The 16,006-nt window shown below is 38.7% G+C and overlaps 1 protein-coding gene across 3 annotated transcripts in view; it reads left to right on the top strand.

Annotated features, from left to right (window-relative positions):
- The window catches only part of PTPRB (protein tyrosine phosphatase receptor type B), a 114,168-nt gene that overhangs the window by 40,268 nt on the left and 57,894 nt on the right, over positions 1-16,006 (top strand). For all 3 annotated transcript variants that reach the window (XM_007082248.3, XM_007082247.3, XM_042992751.1), the window contains 6 exons: positions 2,960-3,235; positions 4,071-4,328; positions 6,490-6,753; positions 8,532-8,801; positions 10,868-11,128; positions 15,640-15,906. In XM_007082248.3, the coding sequence (XP_007082310.2) occupies positions 2,960-3,235; positions 4,071-4,328; positions 6,490-6,753; positions 8,532-8,801; positions 10,868-11,128; positions 15,640-15,906 (1,596 nt within the window). The remainder of the gene's footprint in view (positions 1-2,959; positions 3,236-4,070; positions 4,329-6,489; positions 6,754-8,531; positions 8,802-10,867; positions 11,129-15,639; positions 15,907-16,006) is intronic.

Below are 16,006 nucleotides of genomic sequence, written 5' to 3'. Positions count from 1 at the left end.
GGAACTAGAATCTCCTGGTAGTGAAGTACCTTATTCTTGCCAGGCAACAGAAAACTTTCTGTGAGCGGAAATTATGTTCATTCTTTTTGTTAAGATGTCCTTAATTATAGACCATTATGTAGGATAGGAAATTTAAATAATATTGCCAGGGGGCGAAAAAAAGCTACAGTTTTTCTCCAAGAACCTATAAACTAGAATCATCTTGGGAATTTTTTTATTTTATCTTAATGGTGAGAAAGTTAGGTCATGGGAATTAACTGATAAGATTGTATCAAGTTTTTTATATGAAGAAGGCAAGTAAGGCTGTTAGTTTAGTTTTTAAAAATTGTATTCTACTTCTGCCTCCATTTTATCAGTGATTCAGAGGAAACTTTTTTTATGATCAAGTGTAAGTTTATATTGAGTGCCCATTCTGTGTCAGGTAAAACCTGCTTTATACCTCAAAACATCCGAGAATGTAGGTATTATTATAATCCCCAGATAGATGGGAAAGCAGAGATTTAGATGGATTAAGCGACTTGTACAAAATCTTCTGACTGATACATGATGGAGCCGAGGATTTGAACTGAGTTCTGTCGGACTCCAAAGCCCACATTCTCTGCTACTGCATTTCCCTGCTTCCATGACAAGATCTCCTGTTTATAGAAATAGTAACAGGAGCTAACAATGAATACTTACTATGTGCCAGACACTGTTCTGAGTGCTCTAGAGAAAACCCTCAATTTAATCTTCATAAACAGGGGCACCTGGGTGGCTCGGTCGGTTAAGCATCCAACTCTTGGTTTCGGCTCAGGTCATGATCTCCTGGTTTAGTGGGTTTGGGCCCCATGTTGGGCTCTGTGCTGACAGCATGGAACCTGCCTGGGATTCTCTCTCTTCCTCTCTCTGTCACTTCCCCAGTCACACTAGCTCTCTCTCAAAATAAATAAATAAACTTAAAAAAAAAATTTTAAATCTTCGTAACTATCTTGCCAAAAAGATAGTAGTATTATCAGCATTGCACGGATGAAACAGCGAGGCGAGGGGAGGTTAAGGAATTGCCTGAAGTACACAGCTACAATGCAGGAGAACCAGATTCAGGTCCAGGCTGCCAGACTACAGAGCCTACACCCTTTGGGTGAACCTCTGCTGTGCTTGGGTGTCAACCACATAACTTGCGTTTTGGGCTCTCTGGGTTACTGATGCCTTGGCTTCCTTGTCAACTGACATTTATATTATTATTAGTTCTTGTATTATAAAATGTTAGGTGGCTTGTGTGTTTTTTGTTTTTTTTGTTTTTTTTTTGTTTTTTTTGCAGTACGATGCAGTCCTATAAACCACAGCATAAAACACACACATGAAAAGACATTAGATTAACCACAGGCTGTATTTAGCTTACGTGTGGTATCTGTAGGTGACCCATAGATAGTCTTCTGAGTTGGCTGGCCATAAATGTCTTGTTGATATAGATTAAGATCACCTTGTTCCTATTTGTATTAATGTTAGTCACAAGCAAACACCTTCTTAAAACATATACTGTTCTAAGAAGATTCTAGAATCTGAAGTTTCAGAGTAAAGTTTCAGAGTTTTCATGAGTAAAATGTAATTTGCCAAGTGTAGGGAAGAACTCAGATCTCTATAGCCGTGCCACTAAAACATCTGACCTGGCTTTGAGTTTTAGCCTCCAATATCTTGATCCGACTTTCTAGATCAAGAACCAGGTTGGATTTCTGAAAATTGCTCATATGTAAATGTCTCTCAATGTTGCTATTCCCTGCATTCAGAGTAGGGAGAGCCTTATTTCTCAGATGGTCCCACTGCATCATAGAATGGCAGGTCACCAAACACTATTGACTTAGTTCCTGATGTAGGGACAGGTGGCTCATCCTACTTCAAGTTCCACAGTGAAGATTCAATACACAGGAAATGGGATATGGGACTCCTCAAACTCGCCCATGGTTTTGAGAGTTGAAACTAAGTGAACAGCTGGGTGCAGGACTAACCCTCTCCACCTTCTCTGGAGGCTTTAGCAGCTCCAAAATGTCCTAGAATGCGAGTTGAGAACATGTAAGGAATCCCAGCTGTTGGGAGAATTCATTTCGATGAGCAAGCCTAGGCGAGGCTCATAATCAGGTCTGTATCTTTTGCAGTTTTCTGATGCTTAAAAACAATCCAAAGTTGTGCCACCTGGGAGGCTCAGTCAATTAAGCTTCCGACTCTTGGTTTCGGCTCAGGTCATGATCTCATGATTCGTGAGGTCGAGCCCCACATTGGGCTCCATGCTGCCAGTGCAGAGCCTGCTTGGGATTCTCTCTCTCCCTCTCTCTGCCCTCCCCCTGCTTGCACATGCGCTCTCTCTCTTTATCTAAATATATAACCTTTAAAAAAAAAAAACAACTAACGTTATGTATACTTAACCCCCCAAATCCACAACCTAAAAAATAAAATGTTCAGGGGCACCTGGGTGGCTCAGTTGGTTAAGTGTCCGACTCTTGATTTCAGCTCAGGTCATCATCTCATGGTTTTTGAGTTCGAGTCCTGCATCGGGCTTCGTACTGACATTGTAAACGAACAAACAAACCAAAAAAAGTTCAGTACAAATTTCAAAATTATTTCCTAATGTCTGTATTTTCTATAAGATTTTTGGTATTTCTCCAGGCATAGCCTGGATGTTTGTCAGTGTGTGGAAAGTGCAAAACTTGCAAGCCAAAGAACGTAGAACCTTTCACGGAATTCTAAGCTCAGAACTTTCTTAACAAAGAAGCCTTATTCAGAAAAAGAAGTGTATCTGACTAGTAGCTAAGTGGGTTTCTTTTTTTAAATGAAATGGTAAGTTTGAAAGTGGAGCAAAATGCCAATTTGTTTCATGGGCAGCAGATTCTCAGAGTCTTTAAGGAAAATGAATCTTTGTTATAGCAAACTAACATGTATTTGCACAAGTCTTTAAGCCATGTCATCTTTGCGGGTTTTTGCCTTGCAGATCCTTTACCTCCTGCTAAGTTTGAAGTCAATAAAGAGAAGACTACTTCAACCAGTCTGCATGTTTGGTGGACTCCTTCTTCTGGAAAAGTCACCCGCTATGAGTTGGAGTTATTTGACAATAGCCACAAGGTACAGGAGACCCAAATTCAAGAAAGTACTTCCTGGAATGAACATACATTTTTTAACCTCACTGCTGGTAATAAATACAATATTGCCATCACAGCTGTTTCTGGAGAGAAACGTTCCCTTACAGTTTACACCAATGGATCAACAGGTAAGACCGCTTATAGATAGTCGAGTATTTAATACAGTAAATTGAAGAGATAAAAATAAGAACACCCCCAGACCAAAGACGATAGGTAGATAAGTAGACAGACAGACAGACAAATGCTGTGCAGTGCAGTGGGTAGACTAGACTGAAAATAAGGAGATGTGGCTGCGCTGCTAGCTTGCTGGTTGATTCTGAACAAGTCCTGGAACTTCTCTGGGACTGGAATTTTCTCCAAAATTAAGTAGGCGTTTCCTAATGGCCTTTCTAACTCAAATCTTAGGCAACAGCATTTTCTGCCTCAAGTTCTCAGTTTGTAATAAAACTTATTTTTTAGGTGTTTTCATCCTTTGTATATTCTTTTCAGAACATCAAGTCATGACGTTTCCTAAATATTCCGACGCCCGGCACGAGTTTTTACTCGCCCCCACACATCCCGATGTCAATGACACACTCCACCTCCTTCCATGAAGTACCATCCTTCTCACCATGCCCTGTCCTCTCGTTTCCTCTCCTGCTTTCTTGCTGTATTTCTGTTTTTGGTCTTGCATAGTTCTTCCCTTTCTTTTCCCTTTGCTGCTATGCCATATCATAGTTCATTGGCAAAATTACCTTCATACCTGTTAAGTGGGTAAACTATGATGTGACTTTAGGCGCGGACTTTGAAAAGAGCATTAATCCAGGCTCCAGTGAAATTTCAAGAGTGCTGTTTTCATTACTTATTATACAAATTAGATGTACAGAGAAGCATACATAAATGTGTCATTTTGAATTAAATGTGTCTATGTCTTCTCTAAGGAAATTATCAATGACCCTTTGGCAATGCATTTTATGTCCCTAGTGCCGTCTCCGGTGAAAGATATCAGTATTTCAGCCAAAACCAATTCTCTCTTGATTTCCTGGTCCCATGGCTCTGGGAATGTGGAAAGATACCAGCTGACGCTCATGGATAAAGAGACCCTAGTTCATGGCAGTGTTGTGGACAGACATGCTACTTCTCATACTTTTCACGGACTGACACCTGGCCACCTCTATAACCTGACCATTGTGACTGAGGCTGCAGGGCTGCAAAACTACAGATGGGCACTGGCCAGGACGAGTAAGTTCCACTAACCAGCTGAACAAGAATAAAGCTCAAATCAAGGAAATGTTTAATAACCAAGGATTATTAAATTATTTGAATAATGGCAATATGGGACAAATTGAAATTCTTATGTTACAGAAGGCCCTTAAGATGTACCCACTTTTCTACTCAGAGAAAGAGAGATTCCCTTTTATTCTAAATTTTAGATGAGCCCTCGGCAACATTCTCAACTACAGAGTTAACCGCTGATATAGTCTTAGCTTGTCTTTTTAGTATTCTGATCTCTTTGGTAAGGATTCCTACTTCCTTCTCTTAAATAAGCATCCTGTGCCCTGTGACATCACTCACAATGAGCCAAGATTACCTTTCTCAGTGCTATACAAAGACCTGCTCCGTGAAACAGCCGTTTCTTAAACCCAGTGTCCAATAAAACATGCCCTGAGACCCAAGGCTACAGGAGCTATACTCACAGCCTAACATAGCCGGATAAACTAATCTGTGCTAAGTGGTTTTGTTTTTTAAATTTTTTAAATGTTTTATTTATTTTTGAGAGAAATAGAGACAGAGTGAGAGCAGGGAGGGGCAGAGAGAGAGGGAGACACAGAATCCAAAGCAGGCTCCAGGCTCTGAGCTGTCAACACAGAGCCCGACATGGGACTCAAACTCACAAACTGTGAGACCATGACCTGAGCCGAAGTCAGACGCTCAACCAACTGAGCCATCGAGGTGCCCCAATCTGTGCTAAGTTTTAATGAATATTTCACCTACACATTCGTTCTATTCATTCATTTGTTCAGTATCTATTGAGTGTAAACTATATGCTAGGCATTGTGGATATAATAGTGTCTAACAAGGCCAAAGTCTTTGCCATTTGGAGCTTACATTCTAATGGATTCTAATGCTTCTGGTGGGTCTAATAAATTCCTTCTTTTGGTAAGCTATTCCCTCTCTTGAGAAACTATCTACTTTTAAGAGAAACTTTTAAGTATGTAGTGACTTAGAAATTATTCTAATAGGGAGAGTTCTTGGAACTACAAGAGATTGGTGAGAAAGATATCTGGGGGCACCTGTACATTTACATACCCTTCATATCACACCTCAAAAGATGTATAAACATTCCCAACAAATGTGTATCATATATCCTGGGCCAGCCTTGGCTGGCTCAGTTGGTGGAGCATGTATCTCTTGATCTCAGGGTTGTGAGGGTAAGCCCCACATTAGGTACGAGATTGCTTAAAAATAAAATCTTTAGGTGTGCCCAGGTGGCTCAGTCGGTTAATTATCTGACTCTTAATTTTGGCTCAGGTCATGATCTCGTGGTTCATGAGTTCAAACCGCGCATCGGGCTCTGTGCCGACCATGCATGGTCTGCTTGGGATTCTCTGTCTCCCTCTCTCTGCCCCTCCCCTGCTTGCTCTCCATCTCTTTCTCTCAAAATAAATAAACGTTAAAAAATTTTTTTAAATAAAATCTTTTTTTAAAAGTACCATATATCTTAAGAGTTATTAATGTATATCAAGAGCAAATTATACTTATCACTGACTTATGCAAAATCAATGTGATGTGCCCATTTTTAAAATGAAACATTTTTGTTTTGTTATTAGTGAAGCCCAAAATTACGACATAGCCAAGAGGTAGAAAAAGTATTCACCAAAGTGTTTCTCTTTTGTAATCATTTTCCTTTGATGAAATAATGACACACCTCTTGAGCTTTAACTTTATCATGATTTTATATGAAAGATAGCATATTTTTAGCACACAAAATTTTGTGATGGCCGATGAGTTGACCAATCTATTTATTATGTACTTGCTATTATTAAATACATAAATATGGGAAGAAATTAGGCAGATGACAGACTTCTTTGAGCATTCCAAGACGTCATTTGCCAGTGAAGATCCCTAGGCTCAGTGAGATACACAGAGCTGTCCAGGGTTGCCCAGCTGACTAATGGCCACGTCTGAGCCAGATTCCAGGCTCCTGACTCCAATCTTGGTGCTCTTTCCAACAGCCAGACAGCCTTTCTTTGATTTTGCAGTATTATTTTTGCTAGTGAAATTGTTGTTTTCTTCTGAGCAGGGAGTGCAGCTTGCAGGGATTAAAGTACAGGTCAAAATTTGGCCATAAGACTGGTCCAATATCCTGAGTTAAAGTGTCTTTTCCTTTCTTCTTATTTAGCCCCCATGGAAGTCTCAAATCTGAAGGTGACAAATGATGGCACTATGACCTCTCTAAAAGTCAAGTGGCAAAGACCTTCTGGAAATGTGGATTCCTACAACATTACCCTGTTTCACAAAGGGGCTATCAAAGAATCCAGAACACTAGGACCCCGGGTTACTGAAACTCAATTCAAAGACTTAACCCCTGGAAGACTTTACCAAGTTACTATCAGCTGTGTCTCCGGTGAATTGTCTGCTCAGAAGATGGCAGTGGGCAGAACAGGTGAGTGTAGGGCTCCAGAATATTCCTTGGTTGTCCAAATCATTGTCTGGTCCATCTTAGATCCATTCATCAGGGCAAAATAAGTTCACGATTTGGGAAATATGGTCTACGTGACTGAGGGTGCCTACGGGCCAGGGCCCCATATATGGAGGAAACCAGAGGGTTAACTGCATTCCTCTGAGTTATTTAAGCAAATGTGTTTGGAATGGTTCCTGAATGATGTGCCTAACTGGCTGTGCCTTGTGCTATTTCATGTCAGAGCTTACTTAAGTAGCATAGATGCATTAGCATTGATACTAATGAATAAGACGTTTCTGATCAACTCTTATAGTGAGGGCCAGTTAGCACTTAATCATGTTTTCCATAAATTATTTTATTAACTTATGCAACCAAACATTTATCCAGTGCCTCCTATGTGTAAATTTCTGTGTGGTGAGTTTGGGAAGTTGTTAAAATGTCAGGGTTCAGCAAACTACACCCTTTGGCCAAATATGGCCTGTGACCTATACTTGTATAGGTAGGTCTTGGCTTAGCCCCAAGCTAAGAGTGGTTTTTACATATCTAAAAGTTTTTTTTTAAAGGAAAAAGAAAGACAAATATGAGACAGAGACCATACGCGGCCTGCAAATCCTGAAATATTTACTTTGCCAACCCTTGCTTTTAAGGAAGTTTCATTCTGATCAGACAAATATAGAATACACACACACAAAAATAAAAGAGTACATTTTAATAATAGTAATTGCTTTGATATTTCCATGTATCAGTCACTAACTAAACACTTTACACTGTTATTTCATCAAGTTCTCCCTACAAAACCATGAGAGAGGTTCTGTTACTATCATTTTACAGATAATTTAGACAGATGAATTGGTGGGGTCCAGACAGTAAATGGTGGGGTTAGAATTTAAACCGGAGTGTTTAAGTCAAGAGTCCATTCTCTGTGCTGTTAGAGATTCCAACCAAGAGCCTTATGGTCAGAAAAAGCAAGAGAACAAAATTCTTGTTCAGAAGAGCAGTAAAGACTTCTCAGAGGAAATGGTTTTTAACTGGGACCTAAAAAATGTGAAGAGGGAAAAGAGGGAAGGGCATTCGAGGTTGAAGGAATAACATAAGCAAAGGCAGGAAGGCAGAAGAACCCAGGATACTAACAGGTCTCCAGAACATGCAATTGGAGGCCAGCATTTGGGAGAGTGGGGAAGCAGGGAGGGTGGCTCCAGGGAGTGGTCAGAGGTTATGGGGTCTGATCTTGGAAAGCTATGAATGCCACACCCAGGATTTGGTGTTTTATTCTGTAATTAATGGAGAGACCTTACATGTTTTTAAGCAAAGGAATAATTAGACCAGAGCTATATTGCAAGAAGATTAATCTTGTTTTTGGAAAAGAATGTTTCATGACCACAACATTCAGTGTCTCTACCAAAAGACACCAACCACATCCATCAATGTCAACATCATTAGAAGCAACATCAATATTGTCCCTAGGGCTGGCGTGCAATCAAGAAAACACAGCACTCCTATATCTAGGTTATTAACAGTGTGACAGAAAATTGCATTACTGGTATATTACTAAGATGATTTTAGCGTTCATTTCTTGAGTGTCAAATGCCTCCAAAATTAGGAAAGAATACTCGCTTGCAATCCACAAGCATTGGAAGGGGATAGAAATATTTTGAATTGCAGCAATCAGGTCTCTTATCTACTTTTTCCCATGAAAAGTGAATGAGTATCCTTACTTTTGGTTTTTAGAATCTCCTTTTTGACATCATTTCACCGTTTAGTTCCAGAGAAAGTTGGGAACCTGGAAGCAAACAGCAATGGTTCGATAAGGTCCCTACTAGTGAGCTGGTCGCCCCCTGCTGGAGACTGGGAGCAGTATCGTATCCTGCTCTTCAATGATTCTGTGGTGCTGCTCAACATCACCGTGGGAAAGGAGGAAACACACTATGTCATAGATGACTTGGGGCTCATACCAGGAAGACAGTATGAGGTAGAAGTCACTGTTGAGAGTGGAAATCTGAAGAATTCTAAGCGTTGCTATGGCAGGACAGGTAAGCAAATACCAACATGGTAATGACTGTTGGAACCTTAATTTGGTCCCTCTCCCAAGTAACACAGATAGTGGTCAATATCATCCCTTCTCCGCCTCCCCGTGTTCCCTAAATTTGAGATATTATAGACTTATTATAGACTGAATTAGGTTTGGTAATGTTTAATTTTGTCAAATTAGAACATTAAAAATCGCTTCCAGTAGGAAGTCCATTATTCTATAAAAAGAAAGCCATTTTAAACACCAAAAGAATAAGAAGAAAACAATCTGAGAATCCTTCCCACAAAAGAGGACAGCTGACAATTTTTCTACTTGACCTAATTTGCCTTGACCTAATGTTGACTAATTTCATGTATCAAGGAAAGGTTATTAACGTGAAGAGGGATATATTTGGATTTTAGGGTAGAGGAGAATGAAAATCCGGAGACATGGGTTTTGGTATTCTGGCTGTCACCACTATACTGTAACACCTTGGGCAAGTCACAACCCCTCTGAGTGTGTTTCCTCAACTTTCAAATAAGAGAATTGCCCTTCCAAGCTTAACATTTCTATGATATGGAATGTCCATACTTGATATGAAATTTGAATATCTTCTTAGTCTTGCCTGATGATAAGTAAATAACTGCATTGATTCAATGTTCTTCTTAGAAGAATGTCAAAGAAAAGGACCAAGACACTTCCTTAGCTTGCCAACGGGGGTCTTCCAGTGATATCTTCATTTTCTAGATCTTAATATCCCTTAAATAATGATCAAAGACCTATATAAGCTTAAACCAAGCTCCTTTTAGCATTTCACAGAACAAGTGTCTATGTCCTCTCCAATATTTTACCTCATTCACCTAAAATAACTTGGAATACTGTGAAACAATAAGGCCTCTCAGCATACTGTCATAATTATCAGGAAAATTTTCTTAAACTGTACCTCTGGGTGAATAAGGTAAGTCGAAGTAGGCTTTGCTGTAACAACCCAATTCGTTTCAGTGTATTAAAGAAGGAAGATACAGATTTAGGGACTCAATTAGAATGGAATTATAGAAAATTTCTTTGATGTAAAAATCAATATGGTTCTTCCATAATTTTGTTTCCCTGTTGTTTTGTGGGACCAGTACTTGATTCTTAACGATGTATCCTAGAAATTGTAATAATAAAACTTTTTAAAGAAATAGAAACAATTTCAATTCTTTGGATAATGGGAGCCCTTAATCAGGTACTATTATTACTCTTTCTTTCATGGGTACATCAATGGCCCCTTCTCAGAAATGAAGGGAAGAAGCACTTTGTCTTTCCAACCTAATGGAGTAAAAAATACTCCTAACTTCACCTAAATACTCAAACATGGACCTTTCTCTGTGGGTTTGTGGATGACAAGATTGAATTAAATATTTTTGTATCATAGGGTTCATGTGAAGAAATAAATACTCAAGGTAATATGTGGTCAAAAATAAATGATCCAGAAAAGCACCTTCCAATAGTATTCTTTTGAATCCTCCTTTCTGGATACGTTATATAAACAAAGTTTGGAGTGCCTGCTGGCTCAGTGGGAAAAGCATGCAATTCTTGATCTCAGGGTTGTGAGTTTGACCCCACATTGGGTGTAGAGATTACTTAAAAATAAAATCTTAAACAACAACAACAAGAACAAGGATTAGCTTTTTTTTTTCTTCTTCTTCTTTCCCTGAGAGCTCATACACATTCAGAAAAGAAATGCTGAACTGGAACACTCCTATAGTTGGAAGGGAACAGCTCTCTAGGAAATACTCTAGTGTTTCTTTTCTTCCTCCTCCTCTCCTCCTCCTCCTCCTCCTCCTCCTTCTTCTTCTTCTTCTTTTAATGTTTATTTTTGAGAGACAGAGAGTGAGCATTAGTGAGGGAGGGGCTGAGGGAGAGGGAGACAGAGAATCCAAATAAGGCTCCCAGTGCAAAGCCTGATGCAGGGCTCAAACCCACAAACTGTGAGATCGTGACCTGAGCTAAAGTCCAACGCTCAACTGACTGAGCCACCAGGCACCCCTCCTTCTAGTGTTTCAGAATCAAAACATTGACACAGTCTCATTGCCTTTTCCTCAGCGCCCCTGGCTGTCCTCCAGCTTCGTGTCAAACATGCCAACGAAACCTCACTGGGTGTCATGTGGCAGACGCCCATAGCAGAATGGGAGAAATACATCATTTCACTAGCTGACAGAGACCTCTTACTCATCCACAAGTCACTCCCCAAAGATGCCAAAGAATTCACTTTTACTGACCTGGTGCCTGGACGAAAATACATAGCTACAGTCACCAGTATTAGTGGAGACTTAAAAAATTCATCTTCGACTAAAGGAAGAACAGGTAATATTCTCTATAAAAGTTTTACCGTGTGCTAAATTGTTTAACATTCGGTTTACAAGTGTTCATTAAGTGCCTATTATGTACTGGCCATTGTTTTATGAATTTTTTCTATTGTTTGTTTTTTATTATATTAATTTCAACTCTTGGTGTTCGTTTGTTTGTTTTACTTTGGGTTTATTTTGTTTGTTTATTTCTTTAAATTTTTCTTAATGTTTATTTTTGACAGACAATGAGAGACAGAGCATGAGCGGGGGAGGGACAGAGAGAGAGGGAGACACAGAATCCGAAGCAGGCTCCAGGCTCTGAGCTGTCAGCACAGAGCCCGACGCGGGGCTCGAACTCACAGACCGCGAGATCATGACCTGAGCCGAAGTCAGACACTCAACCGACTAAGCCACCCAGGCGCCCCGGGTTTATTTTGAAATTGAAACAGAGCAGAGAACAACTCTTCCAAGGAGTTTTGCTGCAAAGGAGAGGCAGAGAAATAGGGCAGCATCAGAAAGAGGAAGTATGTTTGAAAGAAGGATTTTTTTTTCAAGAATAGAAGAGATACCATGTTTTATGTAGACAGAAATGTTCTAGAAGAGAAAGGAGTGGTGATGATGTAAGGAAGGAGTTGCTGCAGTTATTATTTGAATAAGCAAGAGATACTGGGATTTAGAGCACAAGTAAAGGAATTGGTGTTAGAAAGGAACATGAAGGGGTGCCTGGGTGGTTGAGTCTGTTAAGCGTCTGACTTCGGCTCAAGTCATGATCTCGTTGTTTGTGGGTTCGAGCCCCATGTCGGGCTCTGTGTTGACAGCTCGGAGCCTGGAGCCTGCTTCTAAACAATTACCACTTACCTTCTCATCTTTCCTTCCTGTATGTCACAAGTTCTGTCTGGGCTTACTTTCCTTCATTTTGGAAAACGTTCTTCACATGTCCTTAGTTAGAGTTTTAGTGACTAACTCTCCAAACTTTTGTTTTTCTGCATATGTCTTAACATAGCTCTCAATCTTGAAAGATATTTTCCCTAGGTTGCAATTGTGTGTTGAAAGCTAGTTTCTCTCAGCACATTGAAGATATTATTGTAGTCTTTCTGGCATTTATCCTTGCTGTAGAAAAGTCAGGTGTCAGTCTAATTTTTTTTTTTTCTCTCTCTCTGGGTAATCTATTTACTATGACTGCTTTTAAGATTTACTCTTTGCCTTTGGTGTTCTGTTGTTTACAGTAATAACCTAGATACAGACTACTATTTGTGTATCTTGCTTGAGATCATTACAATTTGTGTACTTGTAGGTTAGTATCTTTCCTCATGCCTGGAAATTCTCAGCCATTAACTCTCTGATACTGCCTCTGTTCTCCCTCTGGTATTCTAGAATATATATACATATACATGTATATATATTTTTTTCATGTTTTTCATACATATATATATGTATATATATATTTTTTTTCATGTTTTCCATATACTTGCCCTCTTGGCTATAATCTGGATAATTTCCAGCCCTTTGTTTTTAGTTCATGAATTGTTTCTTTAGTTCTGTCTCATCTTTTTCAACTTTATCCACTGAATTTTAAATTTTAATTGGTATGTTCTTCACTTTGAAACATTCTCTTTAGTTCTCTTTCCATATCTTTTTTGTGCTCGTTTGCTCTTTTGTCATATTTCCATTATCCACGTTTGTTGTTATAAGTAAATAAACCATTTTTATTTTACTTTCTTCTGTGTCTGATAATTATAATAGGTGAAATCTTAAGGGGTTCAATCCTGTTGTCTTTTGGGTTTGCTGCCTTTTGCTCATGGTGCTTTACTTCCTGAAATGTTTATGAGTCCTTAAATTCACCTTGGAAACCTTGTGAGAATTCTTTGAGGCCTTGTTTGAAGATGGGTTTTAGAGTTTTATTTTCATTTGATCCTTTGAGGTGCACGAGTGGCTATCAACCCAGACCTATTTTAATCTGAATTTTCAACTTGAGGTTTTTGAGCACCCGGTATTAATGAACCTGGGTTGAAAACTCACTGAAACCATCTTGAGGTTATGAATGCTCAGCAGAAATGGTTTTCTTCTCCATCCAGTGCCAAGGAGACTGAGAGCAGAGAGGGAATATTTATTTCACTTACACTTAGAATGTAACCTTTCAGGACCCAGTGTTATGCAGGGTCACCTATGAGGTTCCTCAGTTTGGAAAAGTCCTACACTTTACCTCCTATCCTATAGATCGTGCAAATCCATAAATCAAAGCTTCAATTTATGTTTGAAAAATGCCACCAAAATGAAAGTATGCTTCGGTGAACCAATTACCTTTCTATCACTTTTAGGTCTCTGAGAGTTCCTTACATTCTTGACAATGCACTCGTACATTTATATATTTATATTTTATCCAACACACATAGTTGTATTTACTGGGGGGGATTTTCACAGTATGTAGCCCACTATATTGCCAGAATTGGAAGTCCAAGGCATTTTGTGAGTCTTAAGATCATTTCCATCATTCTCAACATTCACATTACTGGACCCTATGGTAAGTGTATTGTTTAACTTTGGAAGAAACTACCAAACTGTTTTCCAAAACAGTTGTAAAATTTTACATCCCCACCAACAATATGTGAGATTTCCAGTTCCTCCATGATCTCAATAGCACTTGGTTTTGCAAGTTTTGTGTTTTTTTGGTTTTTTGGGTTTTTTTAGCCATTCCAATAAGTGTGTAGAGGTATATCATGCAGTTTTAACTTGCCTTTCTCTAATGCCTAATGGTTTTGAGCATCTTTCCATATGCCTATTTACCATTCATGTATCTTCTTTGGGGAAGAACATGTTTTCAAATATTTGTCCATTTTTTGATGGGGTTGTTTGTTTTTTATCACTTAATTTTGAGAATTCTTTATATATTCAGATATTAGTCCTTTTGTCATAAATGTGTATTGAAGTGGTTTCTCTCAGTCTGTGGCTTGTCTTTTCATTAATGTATTAGTGTATTTTACAGAATGTAAGTTTTTAATTTTGGTATCCAATTTATCAGTTTTTTTATTTCATGGACCATACTTTTGGTGTCATGTTAAAAAATCCTTGCCTTGTACAGGGTCACAAAGATTTTCACCTAGAGTTTTTATAGTTTTACATTTTTAATTGAAGTGCATAATCCATCCTGAGTTCATTTTTATATGTGTGTGAGATCTGGGCCAAAGTTTTTGTCTCTGCATGTGGATATCTAATAATTCCAGTCCTATTTGTTGAAAAGACCCTTCTTCCTCCACTGAATTGCCCTCACATCTCTGTAAAAAAATCAATTGACTATATATGTGTTGGTCTATTTCTGGACTCTCAATTCTGTTGCATCGATCTATGTTTCTGTCTTTTTGCCAGTATCACACTGCCTTCATTACTGAAGCTTTCTAGTAAGTCTTGAAATCAGACGATGTTACTCCTCCAACTTTGTTCTTTTTCAAAATTATTTGGCATATTAGTTCCTTTGCTTTCCATATGAAATTTAAAATGAGAATTGAATCTTCCGACCCAACTACAATAATATTTTTTAATGAATATATTTGTATCTTAATCCAAGAGTTAACAAATTCTAAGAAGGGTTGTGCCACGATTCCAATCCTTTTGATTACCAAAATTCAGGGAAGAGGCACAAAGAAAATCAAATACATTGATCAAGAGTCAGCTTTAAGATCTGTGTAAGAGATTTTTTAATGGGTAGGTTAGAAATCACAATAGTTGTTAATAGGAGAAGGGCACAGGCTCACAGGTTAGATAGATCAGGCTTTGGATTCCAGGATGACTCTTCATTAGCACTGTGATAATAGGCTAAGTTACTTATATTTAATTGTCTTTGGTTTCCTCATCAGTAAAGAGAATCAAATGAAATCAAATGTAGAGTTTCGAATGAGTATCAAATAATATGATTTCTAAAAACTATAGAGGCCATAACTGGCACAAAGCAGGAACTAATAGTTCCCACTACTAGTTATGGTTATCATTGTTAATTGCCAGTATTATAAGATAATATAATTTATACTATTGTAGCATTTTCACGTATAGTAATAATGGTCCTCTTGAGAATGCGCCAGTAAGGAATTAACCGGTTTTAAACTACAACCTAATCATCAGGTTGAAGGGATTTCCCACTACCACCCCATAACAACCATCAGCTCAGGTAGCTAATGTAGCACTCAGTTCTCATGAGGTAAAGACAGATGAAATCACATAAAGTAGGCAATATTCAAAAATAAAATTCTTTCATTACTGAACATGTAAAATCGGAACTACTTAATAGGTATGCTTCATCTCATCCTTGGATCTGAGGTAATTTTGATTTTCCATATAAACAGCTTCTGTATGGGAGTAGTTTGCCATATGCCACAGGAAATAGAGCTGAGAGTCTATAGCAAAAAAAATGTAGATATATTTTTAGCATCTTCAAGACTGTCTCCATTTTTGACTCACTTTGTTACACTTCCTTAGGGTGATTAAATGTCATCTGTTTTGCTTTTCTTTTTTTTCTTCTTCTCTACTGTGGTTTAGTGCCTGCCCAAGTGACTGGCTTGTATGTGGCCAACCAAGGGACAACCAGCAGTCTGTTTACTAACTGGACCCAGGCACTGGGAGACGTAGAGTTCTACCAAGTCTTACTGATCCATGAAAACGTGGTCATCAAAAACGAAAGTGTCTCCAGTGAGACCAGCAGATACAGCTTCCACTCCCTCAAATCAGGCAGTCTCTACTCTGTGGTTGTAACAACAGTAAGCGGAGGAATCTCATCCCGACAAGTGGTGGTGGAGGGAAGGACAGGTAAGAGGAGCCCATGGCAGCTCAATCCTATATTCTAGGATTTTTTTAAACATCCTGAAAACAGATCCATTTTTGACTCTCCCAAAAGCCAAGTTTCAAT

Source organism: Panthera tigris, chromosome B4 (assembly GCF_018350195.1).
Source record: "Panthera tigris isolate Pti1 chromosome B4, P.tigris_Pti1_mat1.1, whole genome shotgun sequence".
NCBI lineage: Eukaryota > Metazoa > Chordata > Mammalia > Carnivora > Felidae > Panthera > Panthera tigris.
Note: the sequence above shows the minus strand (reverse complement) of the source record. Positions and strands in the feature narration are given on the sequence as shown.